The sequence below is a fragment of the Mesoplodon mirus genome, assembly GCF_964341445.2.
Source record: "Mesoplodon mirus genome assembly, chromosome: 19".
NCBI classification, from domain to species: domain Eukaryota; kingdom Metazoa; phylum Chordata; class Mammalia; order Artiodactyla; family Ziphiidae; genus Mesoplodon; species Mesoplodon mirus.
The window spans coordinates 57322063-57349877 of NC_138995.1; the positions used below are offsets into that span (position 1 = coordinate 57322063).

General features: G+C 54.4%; 1 protein-coding gene across 3 annotated transcripts; it reads left to right on the plus strand.

The window, feature by feature from the left end:
• The first annotated feature begins 485 nt into the window (after nucleotides 1-485).
• Nucleotides 486-27112, plus strand: DHX34 (DExH-box helicase 34). 3 transcript variants are annotated; one of them, XM_082607799.1, is made up of 17 exons: nucleotides 486-535; nucleotides 3412-4404; nucleotides 6799-7110; nucleotides 8368-8622; nucleotides 11306-11408; nucleotides 12364-12581; nucleotides 15086-15260; nucleotides 16604-16797; nucleotides 17507-17608; nucleotides 19166-19408; nucleotides 19669-19842; nucleotides 20200-20317; nucleotides 21511-21635; nucleotides 23972-24253; nucleotides 25253-25429; nucleotides 25645-25783; nucleotides 26514-27112. In XM_082607799.1, exons 2-17 carry the CDS (start codon nucleotides 3700-3702, stop codon nucleotides 26645-26647), a joined length of 3456 nt encoding a protein of 1151 aa, XP_082463925.1. In that variant the 5' UTR covers nucleotides 486-535; nucleotides 3412-3699; the 3' UTR covers nucleotides 26648-27112. The 3 variants fall into 3 exon arrangements, with proteins under 3 accessions (XP_082463925.1, XP_082463923.1, XP_082463924.1); XM_082607797.1 differs by having other exon boundaries at nucleotides 25645-26657; XM_082607798.1 differs by lacking the exon at nucleotides 486-535 and adding an exon at nucleotides 1779-1798 and having other exon boundaries at nucleotides 25645-26657.
• The last annotated feature ends 703 nt before the right edge of the window (nucleotides 27113-27815 follow it).

Below are 27815 nucleotides of genomic sequence, written 5' to 3' on the forward strand. Positions count from 1 at the left end.
CAAACATTTAACGACTATCTAATCCCTGTGGTTGTCGCTGGAAAACATAGGACCTCCAAGACAGAAAGCTGGGAAGTTGAGTTGTATTATTCATTAGTGAGTTGACAGGGTGAATTATACATTGATAGAATTATGTATTAATAATTATGAATCATAATAAATAAATAACGGGACTGTTTTAATAGTGTCTGGACTCCTAGTCTAGTTCGGCTAAAACCCCAGCGTCCGGGCGATCCCCAGATGCAAGTACTAGCTGTTCTAGCGCAACGTAGAGCAAGTCTCCACCGTCACGACGCCTCCACCTACCCCCTACAGGGCGAAGCGTCACCCGAGGCTCCGCCCGAGGCGAGCGGGGCCTGAGCGTGCTGTACGCAAGCGCAGAGTGAGTCTTGGGTGCTCGCAGCTGCTCACTGGTTCGTGTCTGCAGTGGGGCGGGGCTGGGCTGTGAGGATGGCGTGCGCAGGCGCAGGAACGGTTTCCGGCGCGTGAGGGACAGTGCGGGCCGGAAGTTGAGGCGTTCGCGGCGATTAACGAGGTGAGGGGCGGGGCGGCTGCGCAGGGTGGTGGCGGCGGCGACCGGAGTCCGATCGGGTCCGGGAACATCTTGAGAGCGAGCTGAGGCGGGGAGGGAAATCCCGAGATGAGGCAGTGTGTTGGAGGAGGCTGAGCAGCCGGGAGACACAGACCGAGGTGGAGCCTGAGCGTTGCTGAGGGAACCTGAGGGTCAGAGAGGCTGAAAGAAATGGAGGCACGGAAAGAAGCTTCGAGAAACTGAGGGACCGAGAGACAGGGAGGTTGAGAGAGGAGGGAAGCTGAAAACTGGAGAGATCGAGGGCAAGAGGCTGATGGGTCCTGCCGCGAGAGGCTTAGAGGGAGTACGAGAGAAATGTGATCGCACCGGGAACTTGGGAAATGGGGGGAAACGTAGAAAGATGAGAGTGGAAACTAAGGTTGCGAGAAAAGTGTGTGTATGTGTGTATGATGTATATGTATGCATATAAATATATATGAGTGATTTAGAATAGTACCTGATACATGCATCAGCCCTAAGTATATGTTAGCTATTGTTGTTAAAGCTTCAGACAACTGAGTGACAAAATTTTAGGCAGAAATGGAGAGATGAGAGAGTCACGATGGAGGAAGAGAGTGATGGAGAGAGACGAAAACGGAGAGTCAGAAAAAAAAATTCAAACAGAAAATGAGACAGTCAGATGGAAAACTGAAGTGGAGTGGCGTCGAATGGAGAAAGACAGTTGGAGAGAAAATCAGACTAAAGAACAGAATCCGAATGGGAGAGCATTAGATAAATGAAAAGAGATGGGACCAGGCAAAGGAAAGGGAAGAGAGATGAGGGTGGTGAGCAAGATAGACCAAAAAAGACAAGAGACCTGAAGATGGAGAGCCAGACAGGAGAGAAATAGGGAAGCAGAGAAAACCTCTAAAAGCCTTAAGCCTAGGAAATACAGGCCAAGAGACCAAGAGATGGTCCGAGACACAGTTACAGAGAAACTCGTAGATCCAGGAAGTCTAAAAGGTAGTCTTAAGAGAATGGATTCCTTGAGAGTCATGAGGATGCTCTCATTCCGGCCCACGCGCAAGGATAGGCAGTTAGCAGTTAGCACACGTCCCCACACGTAGATACTGCTTCTGTGGGAAACAGCTCTGCCAGTTCACAGGTTCTTCAGTTGAAACCCTCACCTGGCTCTAATAACTCCCAGGGTTGGTCTGGGTCCCTCTGAGGCTACAGAGGTGGAACCTCTGAACTCTTCTGTGACGGCCCTCAGAGACTGAAGACAGAGTAGGTGAAAGCATTGCTCATGAACCAAGGTGAATTGTGGCCATTTGAGTGTAATTTTTTTTTTTTTCTTTTTGCGGTACGCGGGCCTCTCACTGTTGTGGCTTCTCCCGTTGCGGAGCACAGGCTCTGGACGCGCAGGCTCAGCGGCCATGGCTCACGGGCCCAGCCGCTCCGTAGCATGTGGGATCTTCCCGGACCGGGGTACGAACCCGCGTCCCCTGCATTCGCAGGCGGACTCTCAACCACTGCGCCACCTGGGAAGCCCTGAGTGTAATTTTTTTCCAGGTTATATGCCTGTGGTTCCCCTCACTGTTTTTGCTCTTAGTCATGGTGGAGAGAAAGCACTGGACTTGTATACCAGTTACCTGTTTAGCTTCTCTGTGCCAGGCTAGGTGATAAACACTGCAGTGTTTTGAGATGGGTATTGTCCCCATTTTGTAGATGAAGAAAACCTCAAAGGGTTTAATTTGCCAGCGGTCACACATCTGATAAAGGATAAAGCTGCAATTCAAACCCAGATCTGTTTGACCATGAAGTCTTTACCACGGAAGTCTCAGGGCCCTTTTAAGATCATAAACTCTTTTAAGAATCTGAGTGACAGGCTTCCCTCCAGAAAACTGCACATACGCGGGGATGTGCTTTGTTAGTTAGGACTTATGCAGCTAAGAGTTAGAAACCAAACCTTAAGAAAAAGACATTTTCTCGTGTAGGCATGAAGTGGGGGGTTGGAGGGAACTAAGCCTCGGGCACTGAATGATGTTGCCAAGCTTCTCCCCGTCCCTCATCCCCCTCTCTCCGTGTCGTTGCTCAGTGACCATCCTTGTGGGTGCCTCACTGGGCCCACGTGCAGGCTTTTCTGTAGGATAGATTTCTAGGAAAGACTATGTAAGAGCTACTACAGACAACTCCCTGTTTATATTGTCCTTGCTTAGCCACAGTAGATAAGCTTTCCTCTCCTAATAACATAGTGTAAATTCCAGGGAAAGGCCCTGATTGGCCCGGCCAACGTGTCCACTCTTCAGGCCAGTCACTGGTTAAAGGGGGAGTAGGGTACTGTGATTGGCCAGGCCTTTGTCACTTGCCCAACCAGTAGGAATTCCCTTCACTTAAAGGCAGTGGGAACCATGTGGATTCCAAGAAGGGCTGCTCTCCAAAGGAAAGTGCATACATTTTTCTGAAAAAAAAAAAAGTGCTGGGCAGGCACAAACAAAACATACATAATGCGACACTTGCAAAACTGTGCACTGGATTTCAAAGGGTTCCCAGGAGTCCTGAAACTCAGTGGACCACAACTCTGTCATGTTATCACCTCTCAGGACCACGTTCTGCTGTTGACTGGCCACGTGACCTACATTCCTTCCTGTCAAACGTTCCCTCCTCTGAGGATCCTTCCCTGACTCCCAAGCACAGTCAAGGAAGGCTCCCACAACCCCCTGGGCTTCCTTTATCACAGCCTCCGTCTCAGGATTGTCAGAGTCTGGCGAAATGACCACCTGTGTGGTCCTACTCATTGCTGTCCCTCCCCCCAGTCCAGTGCTTGCAAAACAGCAGGCTCTCAGTAAATGTTTCTAGAAATGAATGAATGTCTTCTGTTCTCTCCTGCAAACATTCAGGGCCCGAAATCCCAGGATGAACTTGTGTCCGTCCCAGACATCACCACAGGAGTCATGAGGTGCCCCGTGTGTCACCAGCTTGACCCAGGCCGCAGGCCATTTACTCTGCCAGCACCTGCCGTGATCCTGTCCCACCCCTGAGGAGGAAATTAGCTCTTTGAAGAGAAAGTGCTTCCTTATTGCAGGCACTGGCCTCTCACTGCAGGAGGTGGGGAATGCCTGAGAATATCTGGTCTGGGTGATCAGAACTGAGGCCAGTTTTGTGACAACACTGGGATTAGCCACGGCATGCCGCCTCCCAGAACAAGAGAGGGCAGGGGTCCGCGAGACCGACTCTCGGCTCCCGGTCAGGAAGAGGACCCGGAGAACTGGGACTGGAATTGTCCAGAGACACGTCGCCTCTTCGAGGACGCCTTCTTCGGTGATGAGGGTTATATCCGGCAGGGTTCTGAGGAGTGCCAGAAATTCTGGACATTCTTTGAACGCTTGCAGAGATTCCAGAATCTCAAGACCACCGGGAAGGAGGAGAAAGACTCTAGGCATCCCAAGCACAGCATCCCGGCACTGGCCGACCTACCTCGCGCTTATGACCCACGCTACCGCATCAACCTCTCCGTCCTTGGCCCCGACACTCGGCGCTCTCGGGGGCTAGGCCGGCGCCTGGACCCGGAGAGAGTGTCTGAGTTCCGCCAAGCCCTGGTGCACTACCTGGACTTTGGCCAGAAGCAGGCGTTCGGGCGGCTGGCCAAACTGCAGCGTGAACGCATGGCACTGCCCATCGCCCAGTATGGGGATCGCATCCTGCAGACGCTGAAGGAGCACCAGGTGGTGGTGGTGGCAGGTGACACGGGCTGCGGCAAGTCCACTCAGGTGCCCCAGTACCTGCTGGCCGCTGGCTTCAGTCACGTGGCATGCACCCAGCCCCGACGAATCGCCTGCATCTCACTGGCGAAGCGGGTTGGCTTTGAGAGCCTCAGTCAGTATGGCTCACAGGTGAGTGGGACAGAACAGGTTTCCAGTTTTTCCCAGTGACCTCGCAGAATAAGTTGGTTGCCCTATGGCAGTATCGTTACGAACACACTTACCCTTTGACCCAGCGATGATTCTTCTAGAAATTTTTCTATCGATTGGCCTGGAGATGGTCCAAATGACAAAGGCACTAACATTACCCAGTATAGCACTTTAACAGTCAAAAATCAGAAATGCCTCAGTGTTTATCAGTCTTTTTCTAGGCAGTCACAAAAGAAGAATGAGGATGCTTCCTCCTGATGAGTTCTAGGGCTCTAATCCTGGCTCGGCCACTGACAAATGTTTGTTATTGAAGTTGTCCTACTCTCAACACAGAAGAATGCACGTATCATACGTATATAACTCTGTGAATTTTCATACGTTGACTGCATTTGTGTGACTAGCACTCAGGTAAAAGAGTCAAACTTACCAGCACCCCAGAAACCTCCTCGTTTCGCCTCCCAGTTACTGCCTTGAGGCCTCGAGTCATCACTATTCTTGGGGAAAGATCATCATTTTAGTGCTAGATTATCAGACCTGCATTAGTGATAGAATATCACAGATTATTTTCTCCTCTTTTTCTTACTTTTTGAAGATTTATTTATTTATTTGTTTGTTTGTTTTGGCTGTGCCGGGTCTTAGTTGCAGCACGCGGGATCTTTTAGTTGCAGCATGCGGACTTCTTAGTCGCAGCATGCCTGCGGGATCTAGTTCCCCGACCAGGGATTGAACCAGGGCCCCCTGCATTGGGAGCGCAGAGTCTTACCCACTGGACCACCAGGGAAGTCCCTCTTTTTCTTACCTTTTATAAATGGAATCAAAAAGTATGTTCTCTTGCTCACTATTGCCAATTATGGCCTCTTTTGCTCAATATTAGTTTTGTGAGACTCACCTGTAGTATTATCGTGTAGATGTACACCATTCATTCACACTGTTGTATGGTATTCCATTGTGAAGGCACCACAGATATTGGTTTCTTTTACTGTTGATGGGCATTGGGGAGAGTTCTAGTTTTAGGCTCTTGTGGATGGTACCACTATGAACATTCTATAACATGCCTTTTGGTGTGTTTTGGTACATATTTCTGTTGGGTACATATCTAAGAGTAGGATCACTGGGTCATACCAATACTTGTCATGGTTAATCATTTTCATTTTAGGTTTTCCAGTGGGTCTGTAGTGATACCACATTTTAATTTGCATTGTGAGTTTTGCTTTGTTTTGGCTGCGTCGGGTAGTAGTTGTGGCATGCAGGATCTTTGTTGAGGCATGCAGGATCTTTCCTTGTGGCGCGCGGGCTTCTCTCTAGTTGTGGCATGCAGGTTTTTCTCTCTCTAGTTGTGTCGAGAGGGCTTAGTTGCCCCGCGGCATGTGGGATCTTAGTTACCCGACCAGGGATCGAACCCGTGTCCCCTGCATTGGAAGGCGGATTCTTTACCCCTGGACCACCAGGGAAGTCCCTGCATTGTGAGTTTTAATTTGTGTTTCCTTGATGACTAAGGCCGTTGAGTGCCTTTTCATGTATGTATTAGCCATTTGGAGATCCTCTTTTGTGAAGTGTCTGTTCAGGTCTTTTTCCCATTTCGCTTTTGTGTTTTCTGTGCTTTTGTTCTTGATTTATATGTCTTTATAGAATCTGGATATGACGCCTTTGTAGGATTTATGTATTGTAAATCTTGTCTTCTGTGAGTTTCCTTTCATTTTCTGAATGGTGTCTTTTGATGATGGTGTCTTTCTGTCATTTTCTTTTTATGGTTGCCACTCTTTGGGTTCTGTGTGAGGAATTTTTGCATACTTTAAGGTCATGAAGATATTCTGTTTTTTCCTAAAAACCTTTACATCTAGGACTGTAATTCATCTGAAATCTATGTGTGTATGATGTGAGGTAGGGGTTAAGATACATTTCCTCTCCATAACACTTTTTAGCGGTTTTACCTTGGTTGACTGGTGTCGGTTTCCCCATTTCTGAGGTGAGCGTAATACTAACGCTTATATTGTGTGGCAGTTGTGAGGACGAAGTGAGTTGATATACATAGAGATTTAAAGTGGTTCCTGGTACATAGAAAGGACTCAAAGAAAGGTTAAGCATTACTATCATAATTAACTAGTATCATACATCAGGCTCTGAGCCAAGTACTCTATGTGCATTAGCACATGTAATTCTCACAGCATCTAGGAGGAAAACATATGCATCTGTGGGATGGAATTGCCCAAGTCAACAGCACTAAGTGGCAGAGGTGGCATTTGACCCCAAGCCTGTTGGACTCCAGAGTCTGATGTGGGACATTTGCTCAGATTTTCAATTTGGGGAGGGCGAGGGACTGTGGCCCAGGCCCAGGTCCTCTCCTGACCACACGCTCCCACTGCCCCCCACCCCCAGGTCGGGTACCAGATCCGTTTTGAGAGCACACGCTCGGCGGCCACCAAGATTGTGTTCCTGACAGTGGGGCTGCTCCTGAGGCAAATCCAGCGGGAGCCCGGCCTGCCGCAGTACCAGGTCCTGATCGTGGATGAGGTCCACGAGCGGCACCTCCACAATGACTTCCTCCTGGGTATCCTTCGGCGCCTGCTGCCCCAGCGACCTGACCTCAAGGTCATCCTCATGTCAGCCACCATCAACATCTCGCTCTTTTCCAGCTATTTCGGTGGTGCCCCCGTGGTACAGGTGCCCGGGAGGCTCTTCCCCATCACGGTCAGTGCCCCCCTTGCCCCTCCCCAGACTTCCCACCTGGTCTCTGGCCACCCTGGACATGTCCCTTCTCTTCTCTTCTTCTCTGTTTCCCATCTCTTTGATTAATGACGTTCTCTCTCTCTCTCTCTCTCTCTCTCTTTTTTAAAGTTGCTGTTTTTGGAGCATTTACAGTGTGCTGGATAGCGTGTAAGTGCTTGTTAGAGGAGACCCCAAAATTTAAAGGCTCAAATAACATAGAAATAAATTTTTCTTATATAACCCAAGCCAGCCAAGTGTGGCCGGTCCAGGCTGATGGGCAGCTCTGTTCTACGTGGTCATTCAGGGACCCAGGCTCCTCTCTTCTATTGCTCTACCGTCTCATAGGGCAGGGTTTCGCAGACTCAGCGCTTTTGACATTCGGGTCTGGATAATTCTTGGCTGCCCTGTGCATTACAGGGTGTTTAGCGGTATCTCAGACGTGGCAGAGCCGGGACTTGAATCCCACTCACAGACAGACATGGCCCTGTGCTCGATAGCTTCTGTTTGCCCTTCCAGATCTCCTTGTCCCTTCCCCACCTTCCTGTTTTCCCTGGGAAGCACAAACGGACCCCTTTCCCCTCTGCCTTCTGGTTGGCCAGTGGGAAAAGGAGAGTCAGCCCCCTCCCCTGAGGTCTCCAGTGAACTGTGACCCTCACCCGAAATCACAGCTCCTTTTCAAGATGTCTCTCCACACAGCTTTCTCCTTATGGTTTTGATAACTACTACTTCCTCTTGTTTTGGGGCCCAAGAATTGATAAGCACTCTGAGGTCCCTAGCCGCAGGAGATGCACTGTCCCTTGTGGTTTCTGGGTCTAAATGCCCATCAGTCTGTCTTCTAAGTAGCCATTAGAAACAGTGAGGCTGCTTTCAGAGAAGTGATTTCTAGGGTTTTAATCCCAACTCCACCCCTTAAAATTTTGTTCTTGTTGGAGTTATACTCCAGATACAAAAGAGTGCCCATAGCACAAGTGTACAGCTCAATTAATTTTCACAAATTAAATACCTGTATAGAGCCAGCACCCAGATTAAAAAACATGAACATTACCAGCACCCTAGAAACCTTCCAATTACCTTGATCCTTTGACCTTTTATTGCATCCTTCTCAAATTATCGCCTTGGAATGTGCTGTCGGCTGCCTGACTGATCTGTGTCTTCTCTGTCAGCCTGTGACCTCCTCGCCCCGTTGCTTGGGAGCTGGAGTGACAAGGTATGCTCCTGCCTGGGGCTATCTCCTCACAGGTCGTGTACCAGCCGCAGGAGGCCGAGCCAACAACATCCAAGTCGGAGAAGCTGGACCCGCGGCCCTTCCTCAGGGTGCTGGAGGCCATTGACAATAAGTACCCACCCGAGGAGCGGGGTGACCTCTTGGTCTTCCTCAGTGGCATGGCGGAGATCAGCGCCGTGCTCGAGGCCGCCCAGACCTACGCCAGCCACACCCAGCGCTGGGCGGTGCTGCCGCTGCACAGCGCCCTCTCTGTGGCCGACCAGGACAAGGTGGCGCATGCAACCAGGCCACGTGGGGCAGAGGGGGGTCTGGGAGGGGTTGAGGGCGGCTAATGCAGGACACATGTGACCCCACAAGCCAGGGCTGTGGGCTGCAGAGGGACTGCTCCCATCTTTGAGTTCCTGATGAGGTGGGAGGCATTGGAGGTGAGCTTTGGAGGACAAGGAGGCTTTTGAGTAGGAGAAGAGGGAGGAAGGCGGTCCAGGTGGGGGAAGCCAGCTTGAGCAAAGGCCTGGAGGTGGGAACCTGTGAGTGGGGTGTGGGGAAAGGTGAAGAGGCCGCCTGGTTGGAATGGAAGGGTGCTGGGAGAGAGGCCTTTGGGTCACTGTCTTAGTTATTGAGTGCCGTATAACAAATGACCCCCAAACCTAGCAGCACGTTTACTGTTACGTGCATTATCTCACATAGTTTCTGTAGATCAGAAATCTGGGAGGAACTTCGCTGGATGGTTCTGGCTCAGGGTCTCTCATGTGGCTGCAGTCAGGTGTCAGCCGGGGATGCTCTCATCTGAAGGCTTGCCTGGGGCTGGAGGACTATCTTCTCAGATGGAGCTGACTGTTGTCTGGGGGCCTCTCTAGGGGGCTGTTTGAGTGTCCTCACAATATGGTGGCTGGCTCGTCCCAAGACCAAAGTAGAAGCCACAACATCTTTTATGACCTAGCTTTGGAAATCACAAACCATCATTCCTACAGTATCCCTTAGTTTTTTTTTGTTTTTTGTTCTGTTTTTAATTTCCAGATAGTTTAATTTTATTTATTTAATTTTAAATTTATTTATTCTATTTATTTATTTTTGGCTGCATTAGGTCTTCATTGCTGCGCACGGGCTTTCTCTAGCTGTGGCGAGTGGGGACTACTGTTCGTTGCAGTGTGTGGACTTCTCATTGTGGTGGCTTCTCTTGTTGTGGAGCACGGGCTTCAGTAGTTGTGGCTCGCGGGCTCTAGAGCACAGGCTCAGTAGTTGTGGCGCATGGGCTTAGTTGCTCCGCGGCATGTGGGATCTTCCCGGACCAGGGCTTGAACCTGTGTCCCCTGCATTGGCAGGTGGTTTCTTAACCACTGCGCCACCAGGGAAGCCCTATCCCTTAGTTTTTAACCCGGTCTGCCCTGTTCAGGGGGAAGGTACTGGGTGAGCGTGTGAATCCCGGGAGTTGAGACTTCCCCAGGCTGTCCTGGAGGCTGACTACCATAGTCACCTCCGGAAGAATCCTTTCAGGTCAGACTTGGTTGTTTAGTGATTAAAGAAACAAGCTTTGAGCACCTCCTTAGTGCTCCCCTTGCTCCAAGGGGCCTCTTTGGGACACAGTGGGAGCTGAGATATGGTTCTTCCCCTCAAGCTGCTGGTCTGCTGAGGGGGGATAGACAAGTAATTGACAGTCCCACAAGTGGTAGAGGAGAACTCTGGATACTCTGAGAGCAGAGTCTTGGTGGATTCAGGAAAGGCTTCCTGGAGGAAGGGACTCTGCATGTGGAGACCTAAGAAAGCCCCATTCTAGGAAGGGGGTAAGGAGAAGCGTGTCTCAGCTAAGGTGTGTGGTGCACTTGTTTTGTGCTGGGCAGAGTCCTGAGCTCTGTGTACTGCTTGTCTCTAATCTTCACAGCCGCCCTGTCTGCCAGGTCCTGTTGTCCCCATTCAATAGATACAGAAACTGAGGCGTAGGCACTTAGGCAAAGTCACATAATTGACAGAGCCAGGCTGTAGAATTTGGTAATTTGGTACCAGAGCCCATACTCTTAACCAGAGGTTGGCAGACTTTCTGTGAAGAGGGCAAATTTTTAGTTTTTATGGGCTCTATGGTCTCTGTCGTAACTACTGTACTATTACAGGTAGAAAGTAGCTGTAGACTGACCTGGTGAGGCTGTGTTCCATTAAAACTTGATTTACAAAAATAGGTGGCAGGGTGGATTTGGCCTGCAGGCTGCAGTTGCTGACAGCCACTCTTAACCACTGTGCTTGGCTGTCTCTTGGGTCCATGAGAAGGGCTTGTGCAAAGGGCCTGGGGTGAGAGAAAGATGGGACAGCTGGGAAACTGCACTCAAAGTGGCTGGGTCCAGATTGTGAAGGGGAAGTCAGGAGAGATGGGACTGGAGAGGTGGGCAGGGTTAGACCACCAAGGACCTTGAAGACCCAGTGTGGTGGTGGGCTTTGTCCTGAGGGCACTGGGGGGGTCATGGGAAGGTTCTGAGCAAGGTGGCGGGCAGTGCCAGTTTGTGCTTTAGCAGATCCCTCTGCTGCATGTGAAGGCTGGATGGGAGGGGATGAGACTAGAGACCAGGGAGGAAGCTGGAGTGGGATTGGGGTGGGAAAGGAGGGGCATGGAGCAGGGCAGGGGCTGTGGGTTTGGGGAGGAGGGAGTGAATTCATGAGATGTTCAAGATCTGGTGTGGCTGGGTGGGTGAGAAGGGAGGGAACATCCAGGACAGCCCAGGTTTCTGGCCCAGGTGATGCAGTAGATGATGAGCCATCTCTAAGATGGGGGCCCGAGTAGGGAAGGGTTCAGTAGAAGGTGCTGAGGCTGTTTTAGACATATGACTGTGAGGTACCTGTGAGACATCCAGGAGGCATCCAGGAGGCCACTGGACACATGGGTTAGTGAGTGCCGAGTTAGTTGTGCAAAGGGCCTGGGGTGAGAGAAAGACAAGGCACTGATGCCGCCTCTTCACTATACCCCAGGTGTTCGACGTGGCCCCACCTGGAGTCCGGAAGTGCATCCTCTCCACCAACATCGCTGAAACCTCAGTCACCATTGATGGGATCCGCTTTGTTGTAGATTCTGGTAAGCGCTGCCCCCCAGCTACCTCAAGGATCTGGTGAGAAGTGTGGGGTTTGGAGCTGTGCACGTGTAGTGAGGGAACTCTGGACCACAGCAGGGAGGAGGTAGTGTTTAGGGCTGTGGAGCAGTGGCAGCATCTTAATCTTGCTCAGGCCTTCCTAGCTTGCTCCTGCCCCAGGGCCTTTGCACTTACCGTCGTCTCTGCTGAGAGCTGTCTCTCCCCAGATTTTTACACGGCTCACTCCCTCACCTTATTTCAGGACCTGCGCAGATGTCTCCCCATTAGAGAAGCCCACTTGTTCACTTTATCTAAGTGATCTCCTTTCACTGTCACTTCCCGTATGAGGCTTTATTTTTCTTCGTAGTATGGGCATTATATTTTATATATCTTGATCTATTTATTGTCTGTCTTCCCAACTAGACTGTCCTCTGGAAAGTCAGCATAGCCCAGTGGCGAGGAGACACTGGGGCCAGCCTGCAGGTACACTGCCGGCTGTGTGACTCTCAGTGTGACAGTTTGCTCATTTGTAAAATGGCAGTAATAACAGCACCTGCCTCAGGTGTTGAGGATTAAAGACGTTAATACATTTGGGGGCTGAGGCTGGAACCTGGCACAGGGTGAATGCTCAATGAAGGTCAGCGGTTATCTTATTGTAGTGAATCTGATGCCACTGATGATAAAAGATTCCATAATTTTATGTTGGATGACTGAACCTCTGAGTAAGAAAAGGCTTGAGAAAATAAATGAAAAGATAAGTGAATGAGGAAACTAAAGAATACACGAACAAAATGGTAGGGTGGGGCCAAGAGTAAGCTCTCCGTTAGTGTTACTGGGACAAAGGAGTAAGTGAGGGTGTCAGTGAGTGAACGGCTGGGTAGAGGGCCAGGCGCATGGAGGGCCCACGTGGCTCCTGCACACACATTCCCTTCCCTCCCTGCTACCCTCCTGCCCACCCAGGGAAGGTGAAGGAGATGAGCTATGACCCACAGGCCAAACTGCAGCGGCTGCAGGAGTTCTGGATCAGTCAGGCCAGTGCTGAGCAGCGTAAGGGCCGGGCGGGCCGCACGGGCCCTGGTGTCTGCTTCCGCCTCTATGCCGAATCGGACTACGATGCCTTCGCCCCCTACCCTGTCCCGGAGATTCGGAGGGTCGCCCTGGATGCGCTGGTGCTGCAGGTGAGGCAGGGGCTGGTAGGGGACTGGATCCTGAGTGCTGGTGCCGGAGAGGAACCCAGGAGGCATTTAGACATGGTTTCAGGGTCAGGAAGGGCAGGGCTGGCCAGGCCACGGAGTGGAACTCATTCCTTCCAAATGTCAGATCCCGTATTGAGGGGAGAACTGTTCCCCCAAATCCACAGGGTCATGGGAAGAACCTTGTGACTCAGTCACAATGCTTTCAGCTGTAACAGAAAACCCATCAAGAAGTGGCTTTTAAAACCAGGGTTTTGGGCTTCCCTGGTGGCGCAGTAGTTAAGAATCTGCCTGCCAATGCAGGAGACACGGGTTCGAGCTCTGGTCCGGGAAGATCCCATGTACCGGGGAGCAACTAAGCCCGTGAGCCACAACTACTGAGCCCGTATGCCACAGCTACTGAAGCCTGTGTGCCTAGAGCCTGTGCTCTGCAACAAGAGAAGCCACTGCAGTGAGAAGCCCTCGCACCACAATGAAGAGTAGCCCCTGCTCGCTGCAACTAGAGAAATTAAAGCAGACATAACTAGTGTAGTGTAAGAAGCATGTAGGCATTTTATAAATATGTTTCCTTGAATATGGACTAATTGAAATAGTCCTCTTTTTAAATTAGAGGTTCTGCAACTTTTACCTTTGCTCTTAAGAGAAAATCACAACAGAGTTCTCAAGACTTCTGTGTTCATATAAAATAATGTGAATATTTTATTCATAATATATTGAAGTTTGTAAGGAATGTTATCTTCCTACATATTATTAAGCATTATCTTGGAATATGTTGAATGTATGATCATGTGTGACTCTGTAGAGCTGGAAAATGTATGAATTCTTCAACTCTTACAACAGGTGTGCTGATAAATTTTATTATGGAATATGACTAAAACGAAACAAAACAAAAAAACATCCAGTACTCGGGTACCTCTGTTCTGGGTGCCTGAGTTATGTATATAACTTTTGCTCCTCACACAATCTCTGTAGTAGGTAAACTTATTCCAATTTATGGATGAGAAACAGGATGCAGAGAGGTTAAGTAGCTTGATCCGTGTGGTATGGCTGGCAAGTGGCAGAGCCCGGATTCCATCTGAGGCTGTCAAGCTCCAGAGCGTGCCTCCTGAATGCCACCTGGCTCTGGTAGCCACGGGCAGCACCTCCTCCTCCTTTATTATCTGGCTGCAGAGGCAATGAACTGCCCCTCTTTGTGGGTCTCTTTTTTTTTTTTTTTTTTTTTTTGCCGTGCCGAGCAGCTTCCAGGATCTTATTTCCCCAAGCAGGGACTGAAGCCAGGCCCACGTCAGTGAAAGCGCGCAGTCCCAACCACTGGACCGCCAGGGGGTTCCCAATTTGTTGGTCTCATTTTTAAGGTCATGGGAACCTTTTCCAGAAGCCCCCTGGCTGGTCTCCCATCCTGTCTTGTCAGCAGAACTAGGTCACGTGTCCACTCTGTGACCTGTAATTTTCCGAGGTGGGGCGGGTGGCATTGCCCGACTGGATCAGAGCAGTGATTCTCAGTCTCAGCTACAGTTTGGAATCATGAGAGCGCTTAAAAAAACAAAAAACATCCGTGCCCTACCCCTCACCCAGAGCTGCTAATTTAAAGGTCTTTTAATGAGTATTAGTGATCTCCCAGACAACACCACAGCTTAGTGAGCAGGGAGGAAGGTGGTACCACTGGTTGCTGGGTGGATGCCAGAACGTCTGGTGCCCTCCAGATCAGGCCCAGGAGAGCAGGTCACCTTACCCAGAGGCTTCGGCTGAACCCCTAATTTCTGAGCCTTGTTCTCACTCTCTCATGGCCATGTGAGCCACCATGCCAGCCCTTCCTTCATCCACTCAGCAGAGACATGCTGTTTCCCTTTGCCATGCCAGGCCTGGTGATGGTACATGTTTTACTGCTTTCTCCCCATGACCTGCTACCCTTCTGGGCCTTTGAATCAGTCAGGATGCTTTGGTCAAAAGTGAGAGAAACCCACCTCAAACGCTTGTTAGCAGAAAAGGGGATTTTATGGATTTGTGTGTCCATGTTGGGGGGAGGTCTAGCTTAGGAAAAATTAAGGATTTCTCCATCTGCTGTGAATGGGCTAATTTCCAGGCAGTGGAGAAACTAACCACAACAGCTCTGGGCTTCCATCCTGGCCCCTCACAGCCAGAGAGGATGCTGGAGCTTCTGTCTCTCAGCTCCAGTCTGCAAAGCCCCGGGGAAGGATTCTGAATGGCCCAGCTCAGGTCATGTGCTCATTCCTTAGTCAGTCGCTCTGACCAGGGGCTGAGAAACCTCAATTGGTCCAGCTTAGATCGTCTGCTCACTCCATGGCCAGGGTGTGGAGAAGAGCTGCTCGGCAGACAGACAGATAATGGCCCTCCTTCCCTGCTTCTGTACAATGGGCCTTGACATTGGGCCTTTTAAAGGATCACAAGTTTGTGATCCCTGAGCCCCCCGGTGTTCCACAGTGGCTCATGTGTTCCCCATTCCTGACAGGGTTTGGTTCTCATTCCAGATGAAGGGCATGAGTGTGGGGGACCCCCGAACCTTTCCCTTCATCGAGCCCCCCCCACCAACCAGCTTGGAAACGGCCATCCTCTACCTCCGGGACCAGGGGGCCCTGGACAGCTCAGAGGCCCTCACCCCCATCGGGTCCCTGCTGGCCCAGCTGCCTGTGGACGTCGTGATTGGTGAGGACCCCCCTTTGGGTGATCACACAGGGTCCTGGGAATGGGTGTGGGACACCGCTTGCTCTGAGTGACCCGGGGGCAAGTCTGGTCCTTCTCTGGGCCCTGTCCATTCATTCTCAGGTCCTCTGTGTCAGGTCCTGTTCTAGCGCCAGGGATATAGCAGTAAACAAAACAGACACTTCCCTCCTCTGCACAGCCTGTCCCCAGCTCCACCGTGGTACCCCCTCTCTTGTGGTTGGATGTCAAAACCGCCTGCCTCTTCCTCTTGCTCATCCTGAGTCATCCCTGCCCCTCCCGAGGAACTTGCTGACCGAGGCATATTTATCTTGCCCAGTTCTCCTGACTTGAGACATTCTGTGTCTACCAACAATCCACGGCCCAGAGAATATTCCTAGCTGAGTTCTACCACCTGGGGCACCACTTCCCAGGCATAATTCTCAGGGGAGCTTTCTGCCTGTGTCAATATCGTTAAAGTCCCCATCATTGCGACACGCTGGAGCGTCAGTACGGGCAGCAGCCTGGATACCACCAACCCTGAGGGCCACCCACAGCTATGGAGATGGTTATTTTTGTTTATTTTAGAAGGAAACAGGGCTAGTGCAAAGAGAATCAGATCTGAGAAGAAAGAGAACAGTCTGTGAGCATTTGCTTTGTGTCAGTGGAAGACTTTGTGGCCCTTATTTCATCTTCACCTGGTGAGGGGAGGGCCTCTGGGCACTCCTGTTGTACAGTTGAGGAAAACAAGGCTCAGAGAAAGGCTGTCACTCGCTCGCCAGGGAGGCACGCCCCAGCCAGGCTGGCACTGTGGGTCCCCAGGCCCTGCGGAGCAGGCGACACAGATGATGCAGTGCCGGGCAGTTCTGGGCCCCGGTGGCTCAGTTACCGTTCTTGCTCTGTGCCAGGTGGAGCTCCCAGTGCTTCACAGGTGAAACACAGTTCATCCTCACAGCAGGCAGATGCTGCAGTTAACCCATTTCACAGATGGGGAAACAGAGGCACAGAGAGGAGGAGAGACTTGCCTGAGGTGACAGAGCTAAGGGGTTCTGGGACAGCCTTGTTTTACTGCCCTACTTTATCTTATGAGGCTCCATGTGTAACAGAAACTTTCTGGAAAGGTAGGCAAGGGGAACAGTGAGGGTGAGTCAGATGTGTGACATGCAGGCCACTGACCTTGGGGCAGGTGGAAACAGTCTTCCATCACATTGGGATCCGATTCTGGGTTTGATTCTGTCCCTCTGGCTCTCGAGGCCCTCTATGGGTGAGGTGGAGGGTGGGTCAGGGGTCCCAGAGGGCTGGGGACGCTGTCAGGCGCCCAGGAGGCTCAGCGCGGTGTCTGCCCCCAGGGAAGATGCTGATCCTGGGCTCCATGTTCCACCTGGCGGAGCCTGTGCTCACCATCGCCGCCGCCCTCAGCGTCCAGTCGCCCTTCACCCGCGGCGCCCAGAACAACCCCGAGTGTGCGGCGGCGCGGCGACCCCTGGAGAGTGACCAGGGCGACCCCTTCATGCTCTTCAACGTCTTCAACACCTGGGTGCAGGTGAGGTTGGCAGCAGGGTGCCCCCGTCTGGCTGTCGTTCTGCACGGGGCCAGGGCCTCCCTGAGGCTGTGGCTCCTCTGTGTGCGCCCCACCCCCACCCCAGGGACAACCACCGAGCCCTCCGCAGGCTGGGCCTGTCTGCGGAGGACCCTGACTCCATTCATGGGACCAGCACACGCAGAGGCCCCCGCCTGAGGGGGAGCCTGAGGTTTCTAAAGCACTGACGAAAGCCAGTGCCATCTGGAGAAAGTTTAGATGCCTTAGGGTGGGGGCTATATCTCGAGCACACGTTCCCTGACCGGGCCGGGTCCGGTTCTGGGCAGTGCTGGGGACCCAGTGGTGACTAAAACTACCTGGCCCGGCCCTCCTGGGGCTCCCAGCTCAGTGCAGGAGAGAGACTGTCCCTGGACAGTGACCACCCAGAATGGGCTGTGATGGGGAGTCCAAAGGGGCTGGGAGAGCCCAGGGAGGGTGTCTGACCCCACGTGGTGTCTGGGAGGGCTTCCTGTAGGAGGGAGCAGTGGGGCTGGGACCTGGAAGGAGGAGGAGAGCAGGTGGCGCTGAGGGAGGGCCGGCAGGTCTGCGTGCCATCTGCCCAGAGGCTGGTGTTTGGGCTCACACTGGGTTCGTCTGGGCAGTGGGTCGGCACCCCCATCCCTCCTCCCAGCTGGCCAGGCCCTGACCCTCTGGTGGCCGGACCTCCACCCAGGTGAAATCTGAACGGAGCAGAAACTCTCGTAGGTGGTGCCGCCACCGGGGCATAGAGGAGCATCGGCTGTATGAGATGGCCAACCTGCGGCGCCAGTTCAAGGTGAGGCCCGGGAGGAGGGGTGAGGGCCGGCCTGCCCAGGCAGACAGGGCCAGGAACAGACCTGGCGAGCGGGGGTGGGGGCGCTGGAGTGGGGTGTGCATGAACGCCTTCTGCGGCACAGCTTCCCCATCCTCTGACAGTCATCAGAGTCCCACCCTACACCCGCCTCCCCTCCCGTCACATCACCAGGTGTGGAGTGCGGCCCGGGCAAAGGAGTAGAGATCCAGGAGGGTTTCCTGGAGGGGTGAACAGGGTCACAAGCCGCATCCTCACGAAAAGCCGCCTTCTCTGGAGTGGGGGAACCGAGCTGGCCGAGTGCCAGCAGGCCACACGGGGCACCAGACTTGGAGCCGGACGTCCCAGCAGTGAATCTGGGCTCTGCTGCTTGCCAGCAGTGCAACCCCGGGCGGGTTACTGGGCCTCTCGGGGCCTCAGCTTCTCGCTCTGAAAACGGGGAGGCTAAAAATAGCCCCTGCCTCCCAGCGTTCCCACGAAGATTAAATGAGTTAATACACCTAGAGCATTGAGAAGGGCCTGACACACAGGTGTTCCCGTACAAGTGTTTGCAGTTTTCATCGTCTTTATGAGGACGTGGTTCTACAGCTTGCTTGTGGTGTTAATACTCCGCGGGCATCTTTGCATCCGAGCACAAAAAGATCCAGTGCCGAGTACTTCTCTGCGGTCGTGTAGCGTGCCACGGAACGAACATAAAAGAGCCCATGGTGTAACCGTTCCTCTCGGCTGCAGGAGGGCAGATTGCAGCCCAGAGTGGACGGTCAGCGCCAAGGCCTCCCACGCAATCACAGGGGTCTCCACGTCGGGGACCACCAACATCCCAGCCGTTCTCGGCATCTCTCAACATCTCTGACTTTCTAAAGAGCGGCAGTTCAACCTTTGTTGAGCCCCAGATGCTGAGAAACTAATGAAAAGTCTGGGTCCTTTTCTCTCTCTCACTCTGAGTCACGTATGATATCCTGTCTCTCCTCGTTGGTCGGGGCTCTATGAGAAACAGAAGGTCCAATGCAGTAGGTCCCTGGGAGACTGCTTCCAAAGGCGTGGGCAGTAGGTCTCTAAAGTGCATTGGAATCACGGGGAGGGTCCGTGATATCCAGATTCCACACCCACCCGCCCTGAGATTCTGATTTCAGTCATTCTGGGATGGGGCCCAGGTCTTGGCATTTCTGAGCATACCCGGAGCCTGGTGACGACTGTGCAGAGGAGGCCCCGGACCCTGGGTGGTGATCGCCCGGCCTCCTCTCCTCCCTCCTGGTGGCTGGCCCAGGGGTTCCGTTGGCCGATGACAGAGACGGCTCTTTCCCGGAGCAGTCATGTGCCCGGCACCGTGCAAAGAGTTGTTCTCATACAGCCCCTTTCAGCCCTAACAGCCCTAGCAGGGAGGCCCCAGGAAGGTCCCTGTTTTTCATTTGAGGAAAAGTGTGGCTCTAAGGGTGTGGTCTCGTGCCAGCCAGCAGCAGGCCCCAGACCGGAACGTGCGTCTGCATCCAGAGCATGCTTGGCCTGCCCCGTGTCCCTCACTCGGGCCCCACCCGCCCCCAGGAGCTGTTGGAAGACCACGGGCTGCTGGCCAGGGCCCAGGCCTCGAAGCCGGGGGACAGCTACAGTCGGCTACGGCAGCGCCGGGAGCGCCAGGCGCTCTACCAGCTGAAGCGCCAGCATGAGGAGGGCCAGGGACACAGGCGCAAGGTGCTGCGGCTCCAGGAGGACCAGGACGGCTGCTCCAGCGATGAGGACCGGGGCTGCACAGCCTCCCAGGGGGTCGGCGACAACGTGGACATCCAGGTGAGGCGCCGTGGGGCTGACTGGTGCCTGGGGTGGGTGGGGATGGAGTTGATCAGAGTGGGGATGTGGGCTGCCCTGGGGCTCTTATGGGACATGGCCCTGCTCTGGGGTCTGAGAGGACACAACCCTGCCCTCATTCAGGAGGCAGGTTTCCATGGACAGGAGTCTATAGAAACCCTTGGATCCACAGATTCCAGTACAAGCCCCTGGGGTAGTGGGGAGGGCCCTCAGGAACCCACCTTCCTCTGTGTTGCCACCAGGATGTGAAGTTTAAGCTCCGGCACAACCTGGAACAGCTGCAGGCGGCCGCCAGCTCGGCCCAGGCCTTGACTCGGGACCAGATGGCCCTGCTCAAGCTGGTGCTGGGCCGGGGCCTCTACCCCCAGCTTGCCATCCCGGACCCGTTCAACAGCGGCCGCAAGGACTCGGACCAGGTGAGTCTCCTTCCCTCTCCCTGTCCCTGTGTGTGTTTTGTCGTCTGTCACCCCTTCCCAGCACCTGCTCTGTGCTGGGGATACAGCAGTGACTGAAACAGCCCTGGCCATGCCCTTGTGGGGCTGCAGTCTAGTGGCGGGGGCGGGGGATAGATTCGTTCCCAGACAGATGACCAGAGTGGTTGGGGTCGGGATGGGGACCCAGGGGCTGAGGGGGACCTAATTAGCCTTGGAGGAGGTCAGGGAGGGCTTCCTGGAGGAGGAGCCTTCTGAGTTGAGATGAGGAGGAGGGAACCTGGCAGCGGGAAGAGCAGGTTCGAGGCCTCTGTCACGGGCACCCGCCTTCGGCTTCTCCAGATCTTCCACACCGAGACCAAGCAGGGCGCCGTGCTGCACCCCACCTGCATCTTCGCCAGCAACCCTGAGGTGCTGCACACACAGGACCAGGAGGCCAGGGGCGGCGACGGGAGCCGAGGTAGCGTGAGCCCAGGCCGGGGTTGGGGGAAGCCCTCCATCGGGGATGTGAGGGGCGGGACCGTGACCTCAGGGTGCCCCTCGCTGTCGGGGTTACCCCCTCGCTCCTCCCCACATACAGCTTCGCTGGGGCTGCTGACGTGGGACCTGCAGGTCCCAAGAGCCAGACCTGGCTGGGTGGCCTTGGCGAGTCCACCCCTTGCTGCGCCTCGTCCTCCCACTAGGCGCTGGCTGCCCCGAGCCCGTCCCAAGGCCTAAGGTTTTAGCAATTAGAGCAGCGCCTGCTGGGAGACCTGTCCCGGGAGCCCCGTGAACTTCAGGGCTTGGTCCTGCCTGGGGGGCTCCCCCAGCCCCAGCGTTCAGGCAGTTGGATTCCGTCTACCTTCTAGTGGGATCCAGGCCACAAAAGTCGCATCAGCTGAGGTTGCACTCAGGCCAGGCCAGTCCCACCAGGGTGCCCTTCCCCAGGTGCAGGCCCTGCCCTCAGGAGCGGGCTTCACATCTGCAACATGAAGGACTAGTGTGCTCTGCCTGAGCTGAAACACAGCTCATCCTTCTGTTTGTAAAGAAAGTAACACACTGCACTAAAATGGTAAACAGTAACCCCCAAAGGTAAGGTTTATGATTTTAAATACCAAAGATAGAATTTGAAATTTTCTCTCTAATCTTTAAGTGCTGTAAATTCCAAGTGAATTTACCCTCTTCCTATTACATTGCTTTACTCCTTTTTGGAAACATTTTGTAAGTCCAGGCATCTCGCAAGTAGAGAGTATGTGAGGAGCCCTCCGTGGTCTGGCCTAGCTGTAGCTGTCAGCATTTTTCCACCCTTGTTTCGTCTGTCCCCTTGCTTTTTGTTTTTTGCTTTTTGCTGGAGCTTGTTAAGGCAGGTCCCAGACATCTTACCGGTTAGCAATAATAATGGAAATCATATGCGTAAGGACTGTTTTCCTGCATCACCACGATGCCGTCATTGCCCTTAACAAAATTCACAATAGTTCTTAGTATCACTGAACAGCCAAAATCACATCCAGCCTGGCAGAATATTTAAGAATAAGCCACAGGCATTTCATCGTTACACACGTGAGCGTATTCTTTGTGTGGACGTGTGCATGGCCCGGGTGGGACAGGCAGCCACTGGGGGATGATGGGTGTGGGGTGTGGGGGGGAGCTGAGCTGTCCCCTTGACCCTTCCAGATGACAAGGACAAGAGGAGCGACAAGGACAAGAGGAGCAGCACGCACCAGCTCCTCAGCTTCGTGTCCCTGCTGGAGACCAACAAAGTGTACCTGGTGAACTGCGTCCGCATCCCCGCTCTGCAGGTGGGTCCCCGCCCCAGCCTCCCTGCCTCCCGGTCCCCGCTGCCATGGCTGTGTCCCGGGGCAGGGGCCCCAGGTGGGCCTGGGGGAGCCGCCTTCCGCCAGGCTGCCTGCTGTCATTCATGGCTCGCCGAGTGCCTGCCGGGTGCCAGGACCTGTGGAAGGTGCACAAGGCCAGACCCGGTTCCTGCTCTCCAGGAGCTCGCATCTCACGGGGAGGGCGGGCAGTAGCACTGAACGCAGTGCAGCACTGATTAGAGAGCGACAAGCGTTCGGGAAACGAAAAAGAACCGGTAAGGGGATTGGGGAGGGGTGGGTTGAGGGGGCAGGGGGAGGGACAGGTTCTGGTATGGAATTAGGCGATCCGGGTGGGCCTCATTGAGAAGGTGCAGTCAAGTAAAGACCTGAGGGAGGGAGCCTTAGGGATCTCTGCGGGAAGAGTGTCCTGGGCAGAGCGAAGAGCAAGTGCAAAGGCCCTGAGGCACCCCGTGCCTGGTGCGGACAGGGAACAGCTGGAGCAGAGTCAGTGAGGGGGAGCGTGGCGGGAAAAGAGGTCAGGGAGGCAGGTGAGACTGGATGCCCCGCCCCCCACCACTAGAGGGTTCTGAGCAGAGCTGGGACAGGGTCTGACACGGGGCAGAGGCCAGGAGCCCAGCAAGGAGGCGACTGTGGTCGTAGGGCAGGAGTGGATGGTGCTGGAGGCTGAGGATGTGCTCAGATTGCAGATGTACGTGCGTATATGTGTCTGCAGCCAGGAAGGGGGGTCCCTGACAGCAGTAGCTGCCACACCTGTGTGCCCACTGTGGCCACCCCGTGGTTCCAGGCCTGGCCACAATTCTCACTTTATAGGGGAGAAGATGGGGCTGGGTGCAGGGGGCAGTGAGGAGGAGGGCGTGTCCCTTGACTAAGCCACACAGTGAGCAAGTGGCTGAGCCTGAGCTCAGGGTCACAGGCCACACCTAAGGCCTCCCCCCATCAGGTGGGTGTCCCCGTTACCCCGACCCCCTCGCTTCCATCCCAGGGAACATAGAGGGAAGAGAGAAACCCTTCCTAGAGCCCTGGGAGATGTTGTGGACGCTGATTTCCACTGGCACCAAGAAAGCGAACTCTGATCTGCTCCGTTGTCTTCGTTCAAACATGTACTGAGTGGCCACCTGGCACCAGCCGCTAAGTTCTCTTCTGGGCACTGGGGATGCAGTCGTGATCAGAATGGACGAGATTCCCTGTGTTCGTGGGGCTCATGTATAAGTGGGGGAGGCAGATGGTAAGGAGAAGCACAAATGTAAGAGACCACAGCAGATGCTGTACCAGTGCCGGACGGAGGAATGAAGTGGGGCGAGGGCCGGAGTACTGGTGGTCAGCAGGACCTCGGACAGAAACACGGCTTTGCTGGCTGAGATGCTGCCTGATATTCAGTCCCCCCCGCGCTGCCCCTGCCCCGTAGTTTCTGATGATGGAGAATTTTAAACATGCACAAAAGTAGACAGAATAGCACACTGCACTCTCATATTCTATCACCAGCCCCACAGCCCCTCGACCCGTGGCGAGTCCTGCCCTATCCACTCACCCCCGCCCCATCCCATAGAATTTTCCCCAACGCGTTATCTTGACAGTTTTCAAAGAGAAAAGCTGAAAGAAGTGTAGAGTGAGCACTCAGTATTCCCACTCCCCAGTCCTACAGCTGACATTCGGTCTTGGCTTTATCACCTCTCCACTCATCAGTCTATTTTAATAGGTGGGCTTTCTTTTGAATTTCTTGATGCATTTTTAAGTAAGTTTCTGGCATCAGTACCCTTCACCTGTAAGCACTTCAGCATGCTTCCCGTTAACTAGCATTCAATATTTGTTTATATATTTTGAGGATAAAAGTTAGAGAGAGTGACACATACACATACTAAGCACGCCGTTTGACGAGTTTTGACAGACACACACGTGTAGCCCCAACCCTAAGAAGATAGAGATGGCCGCTGGCCTCCAGTGCAGGTGATGACTCCCCTGGCTTCTTGGAACCTGCTCTGTATTTTACTCTTTAGTCTTCATTAGTCTCTTTCTCCGAGTAGAATTTCAGCTCCGTGGGGCGAGGACTGAGTCCATCTTGTTCACATTGTGTCTCTGGCACCAGAAGAGTGTCTGGCACAGAGTAGGCGTGTGGTCAGTATTTGTTGCAGGGCTGGGTGGACGGCTGCGTGGGTGGGTGGATGCTTTGGAGAGACAGGTGGACGTCTGGATGGGTGGGTGGGTGAGTTGGGGGTGGGCAGGAGCCCAGCCAGGCGGGGGCCTCTCTACGATCGCGTCCTGCCCCTCCCGCCACTGCCTGTCCCCTGTCCCTTCTCTTCCAGTCCCTCCTGCTGTTCAGCCGGTCCCTGGACACCAATGGTGACTGTTGCCGTCTGGTGGCCGATGGCTGGCTGGAGCTCCAGCTTGCGGACAGTGAGAGTGCTGTCCGGCTCCTGGCGGCTTCCCTGCGGCTCCGGGCCCACTGGGAAAGCACCCTGGACCAGCAGCTGGCCCACCAGGCCCAGTGGCGGCTGGAGGACAAAGACGAGGAGGAGGAGGCCCCAGTCAACCGCAAGGAGGTGGCAGCCCTGAGCAGGGAGCTGCTGCAGTTCACGGCGTCCAAGGTACCCGCCTCCTGGGCACCTGCACCCCCTTGGCCAGAGGGGCCATCAGCCATAGGGATGAAAGCTCTGGAAGGCCCGGCTTCCAGCTCATCAATATGCACACATTTGGGGGTTTTCAAACCAGAGAGGTTGATGACAAGACCAATGTCACACAGCTGGTAAGGGGGGAGCCAGGGTTTGCCATTAACCCTTGCGGCCTTCATTCAACAGAGGTTTATGAATACATGCAGGTTACCCCTCGTTAGCAGTTAAGGGCGTGCAGGGTGTGAGAGGGAAGCTGTACGGAATCTGTCTATTTGTGGAGGACAGACGGGAAGAATTCGGACGGAGCAGTTTTGAAACTGATCCCCCCACCTCTTTTTTTTTTTTTTTTTTTTGTTGTTGTTGGCGGTACGCGGGCCTCTCACCGTTGTGGCCTCTCCCGTTGCGGAGCACAGGCTCCGGACGCGCAGGCTCAGCGGCCATGGCTCACGGGCCCAGCCGCTCCGCGGCATGTGGGATCTTCCCGGACCGGGGCACGAACCCGTGTCCCCTGCATCGGCAGGCGGACTCTCAACCACTGCGCCACCAGGGAAGCCCCTGATTCCCCCACCTCTTTAAGTGGTGGGGGGTTGAGAATCGCTCCTGATTCTATTGCTATTACACGTGGATGGGGTGCGACCCAGCGGACCAGGGAAAGGGGAACAGGCTGATGTGCTGGAGGAGAAGGGGCAAGGTGGCCAGACTTGAAGGTCAGACTTAAGGTCTGGATGTGTTCCCAGCAGTCATAAGGAGAGAAGGGGTCTGCAGAAGGCAGGTGAGATGGGGGATGGGGCATCAGGGAATGTTCTAGACAAGCCTGTGGTCATGAGTATCTGAAACCGTGTTGTGATTGGCATTAAGCAATTGGCCCCCATAACTGAAAAGCCCAGGGGTGGACTTTCGGCACGGCTGGATCCAGGTGCTCCGATCACGTCTGCCTGAGTCTCTCTCCCCTATTTTCTGTCTCTCTTTGTTCAGGTTTCCTACAGCCTCCGGCGGCTCACAGCGCTGGAAATCCAGAACCTCTATGTGGGACCCCAGACCATCACTGCTGCCCCCAGCCTCCCTGGCCTCTTTGGCTGCTCTACCCCGTCCCCCCATCCCACCAAAGGGGGCTACGCAGTCACTGACTTCCTCACCTACAGCTGCCTCACGGTGAGCACTGACCCCACCTTGGTCCCTCATCCTCCTGCCCCTGAAAATGCGATGTCAGTGATTCCCCCCACCCTCTGCCCCCAACCGCACTCCAGCTTAGTCCAGGGATGCAGTTTCAGAAAGGGGCCTGCCAGCCCCGAGGGGTCCTGGGAAGGTCCCAGGCTGGCGGCGGGGGGCGGTGGGGAGCCGGGCCTGACACAGCCTGCCTGTCACAGAGCGACGCGGACCTGTACAGCGACTGTCTCCGCACCTTTTGGACCTGCCCCCACTGCGACCTGCACATGCCCTTCACGCCCTTGGAGCGCATCGCCCACGAGAGCACCTGCCCCGAGGCCCCACAGGACGGCCCCCCAGGTGAGGCTGGGGCGGTGGCGGCCGGGGCGCCTGTGTTTACCCAGCTGTCCATCCAGCCTGTGGTTGTTGACTGTGCGTCTGGGCACTTGCTCGACACTCTGGCGACTGACGACCTCAGCCATCTGCTCTGGCTGGGGCCACGTGCAGACTCCGTCACAAGGACCCAGAGCCGGGGACCAGGAGGCGCTGCAGCCGCCTCATTCTCAGGTCATGGTGTCTGTCTCTCTTTGGTCTCTGTGTCTCTGCCTGTCCGGGCGGCCTCTGGGTTCCTGTCTGTTTCTCTGTCTCTCTCTTGCCGTGTCTCTTGTTCTTTCCTCTGTCCCGCAGCTGTCTCTGCCTTGGCCAAGTCCATCCTGTTGTCAGCCAGGGGACGCTGCAGTGGGCAGAGCCGGGCACAGAGTCTTCTGCGGTGCCCCACGCACCACACGCTGGCGCTTGCTGGGGAGATGGCTGTAGGGCCACGTGGTCCCACCCCAGGGCTCTGTTTGTCTCTTTCAGTCTCTGTGTCTCCGCTTGTGTCTTTCTCTGTGTCCCTCTCACCCCCTGGGACACAGAGTAAAGACTCGCCTGTGTGTGTGTATTGATCAAGGAGGGCTTCCTGGAGGACACAGAGCTGGAGTCCCCGGAGGCCAGGAGAGAGCCTAACACTGCCAGGTTTCTGGGATTTGGGTGGGGGTGAGAGCATGCAATGGAGCGTCCCCCTCACAGCCTCCCATCTCCTCTCCCTTAGGGGCTGAGGAAGCTGCCCCCGAACCCCTCCAGAAGGCATCCACCCTGCAGAGGCCCTACCACTGCGAGGCCTGCCAGAAGGACTTTCTGTTCACACCCACGGAGGTGCTGCGGCACAGGAAGCAGCATGTGTGAGCCCAGCCAGTCCTGGACCAGGACCAGGGCCAGGGCCAGGGCTCCCGCCCAAGCCCCCGGCCTAGGCGCAGAGCTGTGGTCTGGGCCCAGCCCCGCGGGGAGGGAGCATAAATATGTGAATAAAGTCTCACCGATGGAACTTCCCTGGTGGCACAGTGGTTAAGAATCCGCCTGCCAATGCAGGGGACATGGGTTCGACTCCTGGTCCAGGAAGGTCCCACATGCTGCGGAGCAGCTAAGCCCGTGCGCCACAACTACTGAGCCTGCGCTCTAGAGCCCGCAAGCCACCACTACTGAAGCCCGCGTGCCTAGAGCCCGTGCTCCGCAACAAGAGAAACCACCGCAATGAGAAGCCCACACACCACAACGAAGGGTAGCCCCCGCTCGTGGCAACTAGAGAAAGCCTGTGCGCAGCAACGAAGACCCAACACAGCCAAAAATAAATAAATCTATTTTACAAAAAAAGTCTGGCCCTGTTTCCTAATATTCTTTCCCCACGTCCCTGCCTTGGCCTGTCACCCCTGAAGCCCACAAGGGAAGCCTTCCTTGTCTCTCCCAGCTTTTGGTGCTTTGCTGGCGATCTTTGGCATTTCTTGGCTTGTAGATACATCACTGCAGTCCTCCGTCTTCACATGGCTGTCTTTTCCTTCTGGCATGTCTGGGCATGTCCAAATGTTCCCTTTTTATAAAGAACAGTCATATTGGATTAGGGCCCACCCGATGACCTCATCTGAACTTGACCATCTGCTAAGACCCTACTTCCAAATGAGGTCACATTCACAGGTCCTGGAGTTTGGACTTCAGTATATCTCTTTGGGGGACAGAATTCCACTCATAACACCCCCCCTTTATTCCACCCTCCATGTGGCAGCCCAAGGGGCAAAGCACAAACCGACTGTGTCCTTTCTCTGCTCAAAGTTCTTCCAAGATGATGGAACATTATCAGCCCTAAAAGGAAATGAAGCACTGCCGTGGCACGGGTGAGCCTTGAAAATATCATGCTGAGTGAAAGAAGGCAGACACAAAAGACCTCGTATAATTCCGTGTATAAGAAACGTCCAGGGGCTTCCCTGGTGGCGCAGTGGTTGAGAGTCCGCCTGCCGATGCAGGGGACACGGGTTCGTGCCCCGGTCCGGGACGATCCCACATGCCGCGGAGCGGCTGGGCC

What these genes read in the sequence shown, in the direction of transcription:
- DHX34 (XM_082607797.1), top strand. Translation starts at nt 3,700, where the DNA reads ATGCCGCCTCCCAGAACAAGAGAGGGCAGGGGTCCGCGAGACCGACTC. An exon ending in GGAGGCTCTTCCCCATCACG is followed by an intron (nt 7,111 to 8,367) that starts GTCAGTGCCCCC and finishes ATCTCCTCACAG; the next exon opens with GTCGTGTACCAGCCGCAGGA. An exon ending in TGCAGTTCACGGCGTCCAAG is followed by an intron (nt 24,254 to 25,252) that starts GTACCCGCCTCC and finishes CTCTTTGTTCAG; the next exon opens with GTTTCCTACAGCCTCCGGCG.